Source organism: Vulpes lagopus, chromosome 23 (genome assembly GCF_018345385.1).
Source record: "Vulpes lagopus strain Blue_001 chromosome 23, ASM1834538v1, whole genome shotgun sequence".
NCBI classification, from domain to species: domain Eukaryota; kingdom Metazoa; phylum Chordata; class Mammalia; order Carnivora; family Canidae; genus Vulpes; species Vulpes lagopus.
In genome coordinates this window covers 55989493-56006059 of record NC_054846.1, presented here as the reverse complement: position 1 = coordinate 56006059, position 16567 = coordinate 55989493, and the positions used below count along the sequence as shown (strand labels likewise).

The 16567-nt window shown below is 58.9% G+C and overlaps 1 protein-coding gene across 1 annotated transcript in view; it reads left to right on the top strand.

The window, feature by feature from the left end:
- CSMD2 (CUB and Sushi multiple domains 2) overlaps window positions 1-16567 on the top strand; it is a 439342-nt gene that overhangs the window by 159202 nt on the left and 263573 nt on the right. The window contains exon 7 of the mRNA XM_041738011.1: window positions 15010-15122. Coding sequence (XP_041593945.1) covers window positions 15010-15122 — 113 coding nt within the window. The remainder of the gene's footprint in view (window positions 1-15009; window positions 15123-16567) is intronic.

The window sequence follows — 16567 nt, the reverse complement described above, 5'->3', positions numbered from 1 at the left end:
GCTTCCTGTCAGGACAACGTTGTCTAATTTAAAACCCGAGCACCTGAAAAAAATTAAAAATTAAAAATTAAAAATTAAAATAAATTAAAATAAATTTTAAAATTTTTAAAATTAAAAAGTAAAACCCGAGCACCTGGAAAAAATAAAAAATTTAAAATCTAAAAAATATAAGAAATTTAAAGAATTTAAAAATAAAATAAATAAAATAAATAAAAATAATAAAAATAAAACTCGAGCACCTGGAAAAAAATAAAAAATAAAAATAAATTTAAAAAATTTAAAAAATAAAACCTGAGCACCTGGGAAAAATAAAAAATAATAAATAATAAAAATAAATAAAAATAAATTTAAAAAATTTTAAAAATAAAAAAAAATAAAACCCTGGAAAAAATAAAAATAAATTAAAAAATTAAAAAAAAAAAAACCCGAGCACCTGGAGAAAAATAAAAAATAAAAAAACAAAAATAAATAAAAATAAATAAAAATTTTAAAAAATAAAAAAATAAAACCCTGGAAAAAATTAAAAATTTAAAATTTAAAAAATTTGAAAAATTTAAAAATAAAATAAATAAAATAAATAAAAATAATAAAAATAAAACCCGAGCACCTGGGCCGTGCACATCTGAATGCTGCATCTCTCCGAAGAAACTGGGGTGTGGTAGGCGGAGGGAGGAGAACCTTGAGGGGGTTTTGCTCATTACACTTGAGTCCATGATAATGAGATCAAATTCTTGGCCCCGCTCTCATCACGGGGTCCCTGTGTCTCGGGGGTTAGAGTACGGGGCTCTGCTGGTGATACCTAGACTCATCGGCTTCGTACCCTCGTGGCAGCACTGCAAACATTCTAGCAGCCTTCCAACTGAAAGACAAAGAAAAGACAATTCAAGTGACCTTTGGACACTTTGAGGTCCTTGTGAGGTCCTTGCTTGTATGGGACCTGGGTTAGCCTAACACGGTGGTTGACGATGACAGCCCCAAATTCATAGGACGAGGCAACAGAGCCTCAGTAACAGAAAAATTAGGGTAACATAGCCTAATAGGTGAGAGTCTGAACCTGGACTGATTTGCTGGACTCGAGCCTGTGCTTGAAGCCACCACGTCAGGACCAGTGCCTCGGGCCCACTGTGCTGGTGTCCGGCTTCGGCAGCCGAGCCCGACAGGTCAGCTGGCCTGAGACCAGACACATTGATGGGGCTCCGGTCCATTCCTGCAGCCCCACACCTGATGTCAGCTTCCACCCTCTGCAAAAGAGAGGTGGGAACTGCTGAGAGCCCCCAGTCCCGAATTTTAGCCGCAGCTCCACCCCGAGGTGGCCAGACTAGTGACGCCAGCCCCTTCGTTCCTGGAAGCCTCTGATCTCATATCGTAAGTGCCTTGGACTGGCTGGGAAAGGCCTTCCAGATGACATGCTGTAGCTTTGTGGCTGCATGTAGAGGCTTAGAGGATCTCAGATGCCAGCCGAGGACGTCTGGGCTGGTGGTAGGGGTAGGGGGGTCGGGGGTCGGGCCGGGGAATGAATTACTCTGAGAATCTCTCTCGGCATCATTAGCTTTTTTCGCGCTGCTGCTTCCTCCTGAGGGCCAGGGGTCGGCTCACCTGTTTATTGGGTTTGAGCTGGGCTGCCGAGGTCAATAGGACACAGCTCCCTTCCAGTGTGGAAGGATGGGCTGCGAGGAGGTGCTTGGCTAGCATCTGTGGATATTAATCAGACTCTTCAGCTCTTTTGTACCCCCATCCACGACCTTGTACCCTTGTCATGATGGAAGGATCCAGAAGGATTGGCCCTATGATAATCATCCGGAGCCTAGCAGGTCTAGGAAGACAAGGCGATGAAAGGTAAGAGCCGTGGCCACGCTGTGAGGTTCGGGCCACGCTGTCGTGTTGGAGGGAGGACGTGGGAGGACGGTCTGGAGAACCTTAGGGAGGCTCAGTATGCCTGGCTTTGCAAGTCAGCGCTCTGTGTGCTAGTAGCTGAGCATCTCCAACCTTCGCTACCCTGCTCTTTGCCCTGAAGCTGACGCATATGGACCACATCCACGGATCTCATGCTGTGGCTTCCGTTTCAGCTTGGCCAAGCTGGACCCCAGCGGTAGATCCGGGGGAGGGGAAGGTGACGTCAGGGCATGTATTCTCCTGGCTTCCTCCTCGAGAGGTCATCCAGAGCTGGATCTCAGACCCCAGACTGAAGGTCTAGGCTCCTATCAAGGTGTCCTTTCTTTCTTTTTTTTTTTTTTTAAGATTTATTTATTCACGATAGAGACACAGAGAGAGAGAGAGGCAGAGACACAGGAAGAGGGAGAAGCAGGCTCCATGCGGGGAGCCCGACGCAGGACTCGATCCTGGGACTCCAGGATCATGCCCTGGGCCAAAGGCAGGCCCTAAACCGCTGAGCCACGCAGGGATCCCCAAGATGTCCTTTCTTAACAACTGACTCTTTCGGGTTCAGCAGTTGCTCGCTCTCCTTGTCCCCTCTTGCCAAGGGTGGCTAAAAACTCTGCTTTTACGGACTTCTGAGGACTCTGCTATCCCTTGTGGCTTTCCTACACCTCGCTCCTCCCTTTGTAAATAACTTCTTTATTAAACACTCCTCAAATTATTCTAATTTGAGCGGCCATCTGTTCCCTGCTGGGACCCCGACCGATGTAGTTTCTAGCTTTCCACCCTGAACAGCCATGCAAGTGGATAAATAAAGCAAGTGTGGGCATCAGTCCAGGAAAGAAGGGTACCCAGCTTCTCGAGGCCCGAGTCCCCAGCAATCCCACAGCCTGGAATGGTCTGCAGAGGCAGGTGCACCTGCCAGGGCAGTAGCAGAACAGGCCACGTGACCTCCATACAGGCATCTAATGTCCCTTGTGTTGGAAGATGACCTCTAGGCCGGGGCTGTGGTCTGGAGAGCCCGATAATGAATATTTCCAGCTTTGTGGGCCATATGGTCTCTATTGGGAGCACTCCACTCCACCATCCTAGGTCAAAAGTAGCCGAAAACCGTATGCACGCCAGTGAGTGTGGCTTGCCCACAATTAAACTTCACGAAAATCAGCAGTTGTCCGCAGGTCATAAACTGCTGACACTGGTCTAGAGATGGGAGTTCAGTGTTTTCTGATTTCTTAATTGCGGTTTACAATAAAGAAATACATATTTTGCATCATGACCCGTTTGTGCACATGCACACTTCACGGTATTTGTGTGCCAGTCTCTGTTCGAAGTACTTGCATAAATTTATTTAATCTTCATAAAAACTGTGTGTGTGTCAAGGGGAGGTGCTTTTAAAAAAATTATTTATTTTAGAAAGCAAGCGTAGAGAGAGCGGCAGAGGGAGGGGGGAAGAGAGCAGGCTCTGCCCCGAGCCCACAGCCTGATGTGCCGCTCAGCCTCAGACCCCTGAGATCCCAACCTAAGCGGAAACCAAGGGTCCGATGCTTAACCAGCTGCACCGCCAAGCGCCTCAGGGGTGCTATTTTTATGCACATTGTAAAGATAAAGGTCTCTAAACACAGCGTTCAGAGAAAACAGACATTTTACGAAACCACACTTAACTACCTGTAAAATGTACTCTCTTCCCTTTTGTTATTTAAAGTGCAACCTGCAGGCCCATCTCATGACCCGCTATGGGTTACAGTCCATGGACTGATTTGATATCTTTTTTTTTTTAAGATTTATTTATTTATTTATGAGAGACACAGAACAAGAGAGACAAAGACACAGGCAGAGGGAGGAGCAGGCTCCATGCAGGGAGCCCGACGCGGGACTCGATCCCGGGTCTCTAGGATCACGCCCCGGGCCGAAGGCAAACGCTCAACCACTGAGCCACCCTGGCATCCCCCATGGACTGATTTGAAAAACCCCGTAGGCCAGCTTTTTTTTTGGGGGGGGGGGCTCTCCCTGCAGCCCCTGTGGGATCCTGTGGGGTCCTCGTGACTGCACGGTGCTAACACACAGTCGTCAATTCAGATTCCAGCCTTGCCACCTCGTCTCCGGGTGCGGCTCGTTACGACCTCATCGCCAAGAAGCCGTGAGGTGGTAAGACAGCAGAGGGGAACGCCTGGCTGAGGGATGGGAGGCCTCCGGCACCCCTCTACCCTGTGGGTTGGACATAGGCCCCATTTCTAGTGAATCGAGTGTGGAAAAGGGCCAACTGTATATTGGCGGTGGAGACAGCCGGCAGGGACCACCTTAAGCAGTCATGGCGTCCTTCCCCCCAATTAAACCCCTGATCTAATGGTAGAAAATACTCGATAAACCCGGACGAAGTGATAGTCTACAAAATACTTGACCAGGCCTCTGGAGAAGTGCCACAGTCTTGAGAAAGCCAGGGAAGCCCGAGAAGCTGACCCGGGTCAGAGAGCAGGTGGGCCCGACGCCTCGGTGCTCCGGGGGATGCCGGGCTGGAGCTGCATCAAGAGAAAAGGCATCAGCGGGGAGCGGGGACCTGAGTGAGGTCCTCCTCTGGGCTAACAGCACCCTAGTTGCGTAAGATGCTACTGGTAGCAGACGCTGGTGGGGGCTCTTCAGGAAACCCCGGTGCTAACCTTGCAACCCCGTTCTTATTCCAAAATGGGGTCTTTCAGAAATCTTCCCAGCGCACCCGGCCCTTGATCCCTCTCCTCTGGGAATCTCAGGGTGGATTTGACCCTCAGTTGGAGCAGCATGTACTCTTGGCATGTCTTCCGTGACCGTGTTCCCCTAATTTGGGGGCGCGCCAGGACTACCTGAGAGGCTTTCGAAGATCCCAGTGCTCAGGCCCCAAGAGGAGCCAGAGCACCTGCCTCCGGCGTCTGATAAATGCTTCCAGGCCTCCGCCCACACCCTCCTGCCCTTATTCCTGTGGGGTGACCCTCTGGCAGCCCGGGCCCTCTGAGTGGAGGATCTGGGGCAAACAGAGGTCGGCTCCCCGGGGATGTCCACGTCTGACACCCGACAGCCCGGGACGGAGTTCCTTTCCAGGGGAACGGCGCAGATGTGATCACGGAACGGACAGGACACGGGAGGATCACCCTGGGTCACATGGGTGGACCCGATGCAACCACACGGGGCCCCGTAAAAGGGGAGCAGGAGTGTCAGAGCCTGAGACAGAGATGTGACAGACGCAGGGCGTTGGAATCAAAGATTTGAAGCAGCAGCACGGCTGGCTTTGAAGCTGGAGAAAGAGACCACAGGCCAAGAAATGAGGTGGCCACTAGACGTCGGGCAAGGCCAGTGCCCAGGGGCTCCCCTCAGCCAGAGAGCTCAGCCCTGCAGACACCTTGGTCTTCTCGGCCCAGTGACCCCCATTCCGGACTCCTGCCCCCCAGAACCATCCAACAGCCACGTCCTTGCAGCCGCCACACTCGGAGTAACCTGCTAAAGCGGCGGCAGGGAAGGAACGGAGTCTTTGCCGTCCAACTGGCGGCCCGTAAGGTTTCCAGCGCTGTCCTTACCCCCCCCCCGCCCCCGCTTGTGTTAATAAAGATGGAACATTTATGCCGCCGCTTATTGGATTAGTTGTGGGAGCAAGGCGCGTGAGCGACTCAATTTTACACACTCTTCTTCCCTCACTTGCTGACTCATTAAGTCACTAATTCACTCCTTCGCTTACCAGTTAATTCACCCCTGGGTTCTTGCAGCTCATTCGCTCACTCACGTACGCGTGCGCGTCTCCACAAATGGCCGTGAGTTGCGGGAGCCGTGCGGCCATCAGGGAACATGTGACGGCCGGCTAGGTCTCGGGAAAGGAGGTGGTGGTGGAGGGAGGCCACTGGGATCTTCCGGAAGCCAGACTGGTGGGAAAGGAAGGGTCATGAGCGCTAGGCCTAGGCTCTTTGGGACTAACTTGGTGCCAAGAACCGTCAATCACGTGACCATGATATTTTAGTAAGAATGACAATGATGTCATCGGGATGTCCTCTCCAGAAAAGCCTAGAGAAAGAGAGGAGCTTTTTCAAGCAACGGGTGGGAGAGCTGGCCCTCACTCTCAAGTTGGTTTGACTCTTGCGTCCATGTGTTTAGCTTCTCCAGGGATTCTAGGAGCTCCCTTGACTGAGGTCAAGATGAAGAGGAGCCAGCAAGGACCAAGGCCAAGTATGGCAGGAGGAGGGCAGTGGAAGGAGAGGAAGGCGCCTCTGGGGAGATGGATCCTCACTTGGGTTGATGGATCTTTCGCTCCAGATGGATCCGGCCAGTCCGTCCTCGTGCACACAGCGCCCGGAGCCTAGGAGGCGGACTGACCCCGATCGCCCCTAGGACCACAGCAGCGTGTGCACATGCACAGAACCGTGTCTGCCGCTGGGGACGCAGGCTGCTCGGAGCAGAAGCGAGGTGTCCACACCCAGCCCAGGGGTCTCAGGGGCAAGAGGACAGATAATGGAAACAGATGATCAAGCACAAGAATGGGATCAGCCTAGTGGGGACCGGGCGTGCCTGCTTACCTCTGGCAGGACACAGCAAAGGAGGGGAGGAGGAGACCTGGAACAAGACCAACGTGGGGGGAGACAGAGAAGGCCCACGGTCAACGGACAGATGCCCCCGCGGCACGCGGCAAAGCCACCTCCTTATGCCACAGAGCAGCAAGACCTACTGACCTTTTGTCCAGCTCCTGTCTCTTCCAGGCGCCGTGGACATCCCTCATTTTGCTGGCCTAGCACCGAGCACATCCCTTCTGTTGGAGAAGCATTTCCAAACGGTTCTAGCCCAGCCCACGCCCGTGCCCTTGTCCCCAGGAGAGGGCACCCCGCCCGCCCAGCTGGACAAGTCAGAGGCTTCCAGGGAGCTTTCTCTACTTAAAACTAAGGGAAGGGGGGGGCCTCGTGGCATTTGGGTCCCTGGGGCCGGTCACCCTTGGGGCCAGCGATGGTTTGATTGGGGCAGCCAGTGATCTCTTCTCTATTCCAGGCCCATCTGACCTGGGTTTCTCCCACTTGAAAGCAAATGCTAGCCCAGACGTGATGGAAGTGAGCAATAGAAGACAGGGCCCCTCTCCCCTGTACCCACTCTCTTCCTGTCGCCTCCCTCGCCCCTCTACTTGCTTTTGCCCCACTGTGCTACTGGCCAGACCTCTGCTTTGTTGGTCAGAAAGTACACGGACAACGCTGACATGCCGTGCGCCCTCCACGCTAAAGCAAATGCCATGTGCCGTGGGCCCAGCACTGCGCTGAGCGCATTTATACCCATTATTTCACCTAGACCTCCTGTCAGGCTAGGAGGTGGGTAAACGGAGGCCCAAAGCAGGTCAGTTCCTTGCCCACAGTTCGACAGCAGGTAAGTTGGCAGCTGAGACTTGAACCCAGGCCCGCATGCCTCATCTCCTCTCCCACCGGCTTCCTATTTAGTGCTAGCCCTTTGCCCACGAGTCTCCCGTGCTGCATGGAGACATAGCACGATCAAGAACCTGTAGCTGCTGCGTCCGGAAGCCTCGGCAGAGCCTTATGGGCCTCCACACACACCGCAAGACACCCACTGGCGAAGGGAGACCCACAGAGGTGCAGCAGCCTCCCAGGACCACACAGCCAGCGGATGTGGAGGCTGGATCCAAATCCAGCTCCATGTGACGAGGACCCCTTGCTCGTCGGCTTGCACACCCCCGAGGTGGGGCATCCCATCCCTCCTCCGGCCTGCGGGAGGCTCAGGGAGGCTCACGCCCTCAGCCAGGGCTTTGGAGCTGCCGGGCACTCGGGCAGGGCTGGCTGGCTGCCTCTGGGAGAGGGCGGGGACGTCGATGATGCTCGAGCTCAGAATGGCAGTGGAGCGGCAGGCAGAGGCTGGCGTGGGAGGCTCCCCGTAAGCCATCTGCAAACACTTCCTCTGGATGAGAAGTAGTATCCAAGCGTCGTCCCCGGAGGCCTCTGCGAGGCACACACTGCCGCCCGCTCTGGGAGGCGGACGAGTCCCTTCTCTGACTCGTGTTGGCCGGTGACAGGTGGAGATGGACAGACAGCAGGACTGGGGGAGGCCGGGCTGGGGCCACCGAGGGAGAAGGGCAGTGGCCGCCCCGTGGACAGGCTGCCCTGGGCGCCAGGGGTGCTCTGTCCTCCTGGCACCCGGATGGATACGAGCATCCTCCTCCAGGGAAGTCAGAGCCAGGCCACGCCAGGGCCCCCTTCTCCCTGTGTGCCCTGGAAGGTGGGACCCAAGGCCCCGGTAAGATCCCGTCCCTTCTCCTCTCACACCTAAGCAAGGGCGGAGAACAGTCCACATTTATGGGGCCCCTGCTGTGTGTCGGGCACAGTCCCAGATGCCTTACAAACAAGCACAGCTCTTCACGGGACCCCCAGTGCACAAGTGGGGAAACTGAGGCTCAGAGCAGTTTTGGCACATCCCCATATTTATCCAACGAGTGAACGTGGAGCCCAAGCTCATACACAGGGCTGAACTGACTCCAGAAGGCCGGCCCTTAACCCTCCGCCTCCTTAAACCCCTTGCCTCTAGGGCAGCTCGGGGGGCTCAGGGCCTGATCATGGAGACCGGGGATCGAGTCCCATGTCGGGCTCTCTGCATGGAGCCTGCTTCTCCCGCTGCCTGTGTCTGCCTCTCTCTCTCTCTGTCTCAATCTGTGTGTCTCATGAATAAATAAATAGAATCTTTAAAAAAATTTTAAAAAAACAAACCCTTGCATCTGCGTAGGGGACCAGGACAGGTGATGACCCAGCCAGGTGGCATCTCCATGTAGGCAGAGACCCGGAGCCGGGAAGGTGAGAAGGTCCAGGCAGAGCGTGAGTGTGCCTTGGTCACCAGGCCCATGGACCCAGCTCCCGGCTGCCTGATGGGGCAAGCCCTGGCATCTCAGGCCATGGGGCCACCGGGTGTCGGCAAGCTCTCAGGTCTAAGCTGGAGCCACAGACTCGGGCTGGGGGCAGGACGTGGCTATGGGCTCAGCTGCAGGTGGGGTGGAGGCTGGAGTCTGTCCCAGGAGGACCGGGGCAGGCCAGGGAGGAGACACAGCCCCCAGTGTAAGAGGGACTGGGAGGGGGCAGGGGTTGGGGGGAGACAGGACGGGTGGGGTAGGGGTGGGGGCGGGGATTGAGGGATGGGGTGGGGACCAGTCCTGGTGGGGGGACAGGGAGGGTACAGGGTGGGGAGATGAGATGGGACAGGGTAGGGACGGGGGATGGAGTGGGGGGGACAGGAAGGGGATGGGGGATGGGGTGGGGGGACAGGGTAGGGGGACAGGGAGGGGACGGGGGACGGGGTGGGGGGACAGGGTGGGGACAGGGGGACGGGGTGGGGGGACAGGATGGAGGTGGGGGGACAGGGAGTGGAAGGGGTGGGGGGACGCATGGGGTGGGGATGGCGTGGGGGACAGAGGAGGTGGGCTGGGGGGACAGGGTGGGACAGGGGGGGGGAATGAGGAGGGGATGGGGGGAGGGGGTGGCGGTGAGGTGGAGACGGGGATGAGGTGGGGGGACAGGGAAGGGACGGGATGGAGGGACAGGGTGGGGGGATGGGGTGGGGCGGGGATGGGATGACAGTGGCATGGGTGGGAGAAATGCTGTGTGGCTGCCACCCCGCGAGGTGACGACCCCTGCTGCCTGGGCCCTGCCCCCCGCTGCCCCCACTCCCCCCTGGCCAGGGCTCACATACAGGCCCTGCAGGGAGCGGTGCATGGGTGGAAAGCGTGTCCCTGATGCTCTTTGTGCGGGGCCCCTGGAGCTAACAGCAGAGCAAGGAGGAGCCCAGGTGACTCCTTGGGCTTCCTGAGCTGCTCCCGGGAGGAGGAGCAGCGGCCACACTGGTTACCAGCCTTCCTGGCCTATGTCCCCGGGGGACGCGCAGCCCAGGGCGGGGCCGAGGGTCGGGGTGGCCGTGGAGGCTGCTCCCCGTCCCCACTTCTCCCCACGCGTGCCCTCTGCTTTCAGCGCCTCGACCTATTTGTGCAGTCGCTCACTCTAGGTTCTTCCTCCCTGTGGTACTTAGTGAGGCCTCCCCGCCCGGTCCCCGTGCGAGGTGCATGCAAGGAACTGGAGGGCGGACGGGCCCTGGGGGGGAAGGGAAGTGCAGGAGGCACCAGGTACGCAGGGGGGACAGCGGACTCGGAGCCAGTGGCTGTAAAGTGCCACCTGAAGGGGATGCCCGGGGGGCTCGGCAGCTGAGCGCCGCCTCGGCCCAGAGCGTGACCCCGGGGTCCTGGGATCCAATCCTGCGTTGGGCTCCCTGCAGGGAGCCTGCTTCTCCCTCTGCCTGTGTCTCTGCCTCTGTGTCTCGCATGAATAAATAAATGAAATTAAAAAAATAAAATAAAAGAATCCAGCTGAAGGATGAGCGGGAAGCAGGCGGGGCGGGGGGGTGGGGGGGAAGATGGAGGTGGACGGGGAGCACTTGGCAAGGAACCAACCTTCCAAGCTCTGGGAACACCCAGAGCAGATCTGGCCTGCCTGGCTGTCGAGGCCGCCAATGGGATCGGACACGGGTACCCCCCAGGCCTGGAAACCCCCTCAGGCCCTCCTGGCCCGGGAGCGTGCGGTCAGCTGACTGCCACCGCGCTGGTGGCAGGAGGGGCGTGAGGACAAGGCATGCTACCGCCGGAGGCAGGGTGCCGCAGTCGGTTCCTCCTTCGCGGAGCGGCGTGATGACCGGGCTCGCTCAGGCCCCGCTGGCCCTCCCAGGGCCCCGCGCTCCCACCCGCTGAGCCGTGTGCACTTCCTGAGAACCGGGTGGTCCCTTGCCAAGTCTCTCGGTGCCAGTCCTACTTGTCATTGTAATTATGTGATTTAAATTAAACATCCCATAAACTGATGAAATACGAGTGTGAAAGGAAATAGAGTTGCAACTGCGGGGACTGAATTGAACCCTTGGAAAGACTCCACGAAGGGGAATCTCTGAAGAGGATCACCTCCCAGATATCAGGTGTGGACGGCCAGGACCGCCACGCCCCAGCGGGGCCGCTCCGTCGGGGCCTGTCCTGCCCCTGTCGCGCCCCAGCGCCCCACACAGTACCTGGCCCGCCGTGGGTGCCCAGTGGGTGCTTGTTGACTGACTGAGCTGCAGCACAGCTGGTCTCGGGGGCGACTACACATCACGGGCGCAGCTTATATACGACCAACGGCGCGGAGCACAAAACCACGACCGAAGCAAACACCTCTGCCTGCATTGCACGGATTGACCAATAAATGCGCATTTAAGTACTTGCACACCGTGAGCAAAGCTCGCAGCCGCACAGGTTTCCTTTAGAAAATTACTTTTTGCCCACGAACTGCATCATCTGCAAGGCTTGGGGCAGGTGTCAGGAAAAGGGGTTCATAAAGGGCCATACAAATTCTTGGGATCAGTTATAGTTTCTGTAAGAACTACTCCAGGGGATCCCCGGGGAGCTCAGTGGTTAGCGCTGCCTTCAGCCCAGGGCATGATTCTGGAGACCTGGGATCGAGTCCCACGTCGGGCTCCCTGCATGGAGCCTGCTTCTCCCTCTGCCTGGGTGTCTGCCTCTCTCTCTGCATCTCTGATGAATAAATACATAAAATCTTAAAAAAAAAAAAAAAGCTACTCCGCGCTGCCATGGTAGCAAGAAAGCAGACGGTATGTAAAGGAGCACTCACGGCTGTGATCCCGTAAAACTCGATTCACAAGAACCGACGGGAAGCTATTTGGACGAGTGTGTCAACCTCTGCTCCGAGGAACCGATTGGTCCCAGGCCCGTGCTGCGATGCCGGGGTAGCAAGGCCAAGAAAGCCTGTCCCTGCCCTTGCAGAGCGTGGCTCCGACCTGGGGAGACGGTCACAACTTGCTGCATTCGGACCCCGGCGGGGGCGTGAACATGGTGCAGGGGGGTCACGGCGAAGGCCAAGGCTTCCTCCCGTGGGGGCAGGGAGAGAGTCGGGGAAAAGGAGGCCCTATGGTTGGGTTTATGGGAGCAGCGAGCGATGTTTTCCCGGAAGTCAGGTGAGGCAATAGGAAAGGACATTCCAGGTGCAGGGAGTGGCACCTGCAGAGGCATGGAAGATGTTGGAACTTGAAACGGGTGTCACCAGAGAGGGATCGTGTGGAAGAGTCTGGGCTTCGTAGAAGACAGCGGGTGCGGGTGGGGAGCCAAGAGGGCTTGGGGTGGCTGTAGGGTGGCAGGCACCTGTGTCCCTTGTCTTCCCGCGCCAGCTTTGGGGCTGCAGAGATGGTTTCTGCTTGACCCCGGGATGCAGAGGTCCCTCCACACCATGTGGGATCCAGGGCAGCTGCTCTGGGGGCATGAATCCAGGGGCCGCCAATGCGGGGTGGGGGTTGTGCAGACACGGGGACGTTGCAGCAGCTGAATGGGTGAATGGGGTGCACTGCAGCTCCCGTGGACCCCCACCCACGTAGGGAGCCAAGGGAACGGCCCCCATGGCGGGTGCCAGGCCCGCTCTGCAGTCGGGGGGGCCCGCGAGGCCTCCCCGGGGGACTTCGGTTTTCAGGAATTCTCAAATCTAACCCGGGGTCTCCTGATGCCCGTGCCCCTGCGCACGGCTCCGTGAGGGGCTGCGGTTGACCCCCACCTCGCTGTTTCACGACAGGGTGACCTGGAGGGAGCGTCTTGGCCTCTCTGTGCAGTCAGGGCTGCCGCGGGGGCCAGCACGAGCCAGGCCCTGTGTTCGAGTGGAGACGGCGCGCGTGTGCACACACGGGAGCCCTTGCACGCGGGTCCACGCGTCCAGGGGAGGAAGGCAGGCTGCAGCCAGACCCCGCGAACATGCAGGGAGCCCGACGGAGACTCGATCCTGGGACCCCGGGGTCACGCCCTGCGCTGCAGGCAGCGCTAACCGCTGAGCCACCGGGCGGCCCTAAATGTAGTTTTCAAAGCTTCAACCGAGTGTGCACCCACATGACCACCATCCCCTTCAGAACGTGGATGACTCAGTGGCTCCGGGGCTCCCCTGTCCCCTCGTCCCCCTTGCCGGGACCGGCACCCGTGCCTCTCGCCCCAGCTCTCGCATGCAGGACCGTGTCCGCAGAGGTCCCGTGGATGGAGCCGCAGCGGGCTCGCCGCCTGTCCACTTGGCTGTGCATGGTCACGGGTCCAGGGGGTGCCTCCAGGCCGGGACCCCCATACCCTCCGGTCACCACTCCCTCCCTCCCTCCCCGTTCCTGGCCCCGTAAAGGGCCTTGGGTTCTGGGTCATTCAGGTAAATTCTCCCCATTTCCGCGTCCCTCCTGCACGCAGGCTCCGAGCCCTGTCATTGCGAGGGGACTGGATGGGCCCCGGGAAAGCCCGCCGTGCCCCTGGGGCCCCTCGGGGGGGGGGGACCTACATGGCTCAGCCTGTGATATTTAAACGGGAACCGGTAAGATGCGGTAACGGCTTCTGCGACAGCTCCCACCCGGGGTTCATGGGTTATGTTGTTGGAGTTTGGTGCGAGTCAGCATTTGCGTTAAATACTCCGCTTTGCAGGGCGTGGAGCCACTTGGTGGGTTCCCTTGCTGAGCGCGTGGTTGTGGGGGGCACCACGCGGCATCCCTCGGCCCGCCCCCCGCGCTCTCTCCCTGGCTCTCCCCATGCGGGTCCGCGTCTGGGAAGACCTGGCTGTGGTTGCGTCCCTATGCTCCTTCGCTCCTGGCTTCCGAGGGGGTCAGATCACCAGAGGCATCAGCACAGACTGGAGGAGGGGAGGGAGGATGAGTTCCAGGTGTCCGCTCCTTGCTCCGGTGTGACTCCCACGAACTGCCTGAGGATCTGGTCCTGTAGGGTGGCCCTTCCCATCCAGCCCTCTTCGTCAGGGTCCGCACCCCCTCGGCACACCGTAAGCGGGCACCCCACCCTTGCCCTCAGTGCCAGCCCTGGGACCCTGCCCTGCCGCTGGTGGTTAGTGTTAGGGCCCCCCGTTTTCCCTCGGGATCCTGACGTGCTTGTCGGTTGCTCGTGCAGACGCGAGAAGGTGGGGGCTCCCGAGTATGAGGCCACGGCCAGGCTGAGGCCCAGGTTGCGCACTGCCTCACTTCAACCCGCGAGTCTTTGAAGGAACGGCTGCTATCGTCCCCATTTTACGGATCGGGTCACCGGGAGTTGAGGTCAGCTGACCCTTCTGGAGCCCGAGCCGTCCAGCAGGCCCCTGCACCCGCTGCGGACGGACCCCAGGGGGACCCGCACCCGCAAACCCACGTCTGGAGGCAGGGCTGCAGGGGGGAGGCCGGGCACCCTGGTCCTGGAGCTGCTGTGCGGCCCACACGGGGCTGGCCTCCCGCCCACAGCCCTGCCGTTGTCGCTGCAGCCTGGCGGGCACGGTCCCTGGGTGGCCAGACCCTGTCCCAGGCCAGGCTGGCGCCGAGGGCGAGGGCGAGGCTGGGGCTGGACGTGGCTCCAGGGCTTCAGAGCCAAGTGGAGCGGGACAGGGATTTCAGGGCATCCCGCGCCCTCAGACAACACGGGGGTGCAGGACAGATGGACGCGGGTGAGCCCATGCAGGGGGGTACAGACCTGGGGGGGCGAGTGGGTGCTTGGGAGAGGGGCGCGGGCTGTCCCCGCAGAGCTGAGGAGCTTCATCCCTGGTCCTGCAGGCGGAGGGGCCCCGGGGGCTGCGGGACACGCGGGCAGTACCCAGCAGGGGGCCTCGGGGGACACGGTGGGAAGTTGGCGAGGCCGTGGCCCCATGCAGAGCCCCGAAGCCGCCGGTGCCCCAGGGAGGGCGCTGCTGACCCGGCAGCTGGTCCGGGGGCTGTGCCGGGGGGCGCCCCCCAACGGGCTGGGCTGCAGAGGGGAACCTAAGGGAGGAGGGCAGCCCCCGGGCAGGGGAGGAGCCCCCGGAGGCCCCCCCCAGGGCCTGCCACCCCAAGTACCTGCCCGGGCCCTCCCCTCGGACTCCCCTGCCCGGGGTCACGGGCTGGACTTTGGCCGCGGGTCAGGATTCAGGTGGGCGGGCGCCTCTCCCGCGACTCCCGTGTGTCGTGCACCTGAGTGGCCCCTAGCAGCGCAGCTGGTGGGGGGCGGGCTGCGCCTCTGCCGCCGGCCCGAAGGATGCACGGGCCCCGCAAGTCCCGGTAGCCTGGGGACGAAGCTGCCCAGCCCTGCCGTGGGTGTGGGGACGCCCCTGCGTGGCTGCCCCGGCCGCCCCTGACCCACCCCCTCTGTGCCCGCAGGTTCACCGGAGCCAGCCTCCCCGCTCCCGTCATCAGCAGCAAGAACTGGCTGCGGCTGCACTTTACGTCGGACGGCAACCACCGGCAGCGGGGCTTCAGTGCCCAGTACCAAGGTAGGCGGGCTGCCGGGCGTCCTCAACGGGTGCAGGGCTGCGTCCTGGGGAGCTCGTCCCGGCCCCGGCCTGGGTCCGGCTGGCCAGGGTGGACGTGCCTCGAGAGTCCTATTCTTATTGGCAGACCTGGGGTCTCTGTGTCTGCCGTAGTGGCCTGTGGCCCCGGGGTCACCTCGCCCCACTGTCCCTTCCCGGCCCCTCTGCAGGCCGGGTGCTCGTGAGCCGGAGCGCCTCCAAAGAGCCGGGCAGCACCACCTCGATTGCCCTGCTTCATTCCCCTGCGAAGTAAATGCCGTCAATGTCCCCATTATATGGACGAGGAAACTGAGGCTTAGGGAAATTAAGCCAGCTTCCCGAGGCAGCTGACGCCCCCTGCCTTTTATTATTATTTTTTTAAGATTTTATTTATTTATGAATAAATAAATGAGAGACACACAGAGAGGCAGACACAGGCAGAGGGAGGAGCAGGCTCCATGCAGGAAGCCGATGCGGGACTTGCTCCCCGGACCCCGGGGTGCAGGGAGCTCTTCGTTCTGGAGGAGGCCCAAAGTCCAGGGGGCGGGGGGATGAGAGCAGATGAGATAAGGACATTCCTTTCGACCTGGAGCTTACTGGGAGGTACACAGCATTTCTGGACACCGAGGGTGGGCTTCGTGACCACCGGCAGTCACACGCGGATGTTGGTTCTCGCAGATTCGGCGGGAACTCGCGTTTTGCACCTGTTCTTCGTAGGGCCCCGGGCTTCCCTGCCGGGGCCAGCTGGAAACAGGGACCAAAGGAGGCTTGTGAGAAGCATTCCCTTCCTAAGCAGGCTCATTTCCTTAGCATCGGGCAGCAGGACACCTTTGAAATATTTAAAACATAAACCAAAAAAAAAAAAAAAAAAACACCAACCTGGTCCCCTAGGTCGCCCCCCCCCCCTCCCCCGAGAGCTCGCCTGCAAATATTTTTCTGGTGCTGACACTGGGCTTTCATGGAGCAGAGCAGCCGCCTGAATCTTTTTTGTCGTCGTTTCCAACGCGGGAAGGCGGGGATGGACGTGAGCGTTTCATCCGAGTAAGAGGGGGCCCGTGTGTCTACTGTTTCCGGTGCCTGAGGGCCTGGCGGGCACAGTCAGGGTCTGACGCAGACCGTGGGCGCCCAACCGAGCCGCGCAGGAGCCTCCGGAGGTCGGGAGCGCCCTCCCGCTGCACACACGGCCCCGCACCATCCCACGGGGCCCCCCTCCGCACCCTGTGGCAAAATGTGCCTTAAATTCGCGCGTTTCCACTAAAGAAGCCGAAGCCCCGAGAGGTCGCAGGGCGCCCCACGCTGGCCCTGCTGGCTGGAAGCTGTGAGTCCCTGCAGGGAACCCCAGCGCCAGCCTTGCCTGCTTTGCTGGCAGCTTCTCAACTTTATTTTGTGAATCTCATCCCACCCTTTAAAAAAAAGGACATTTTCCAGCA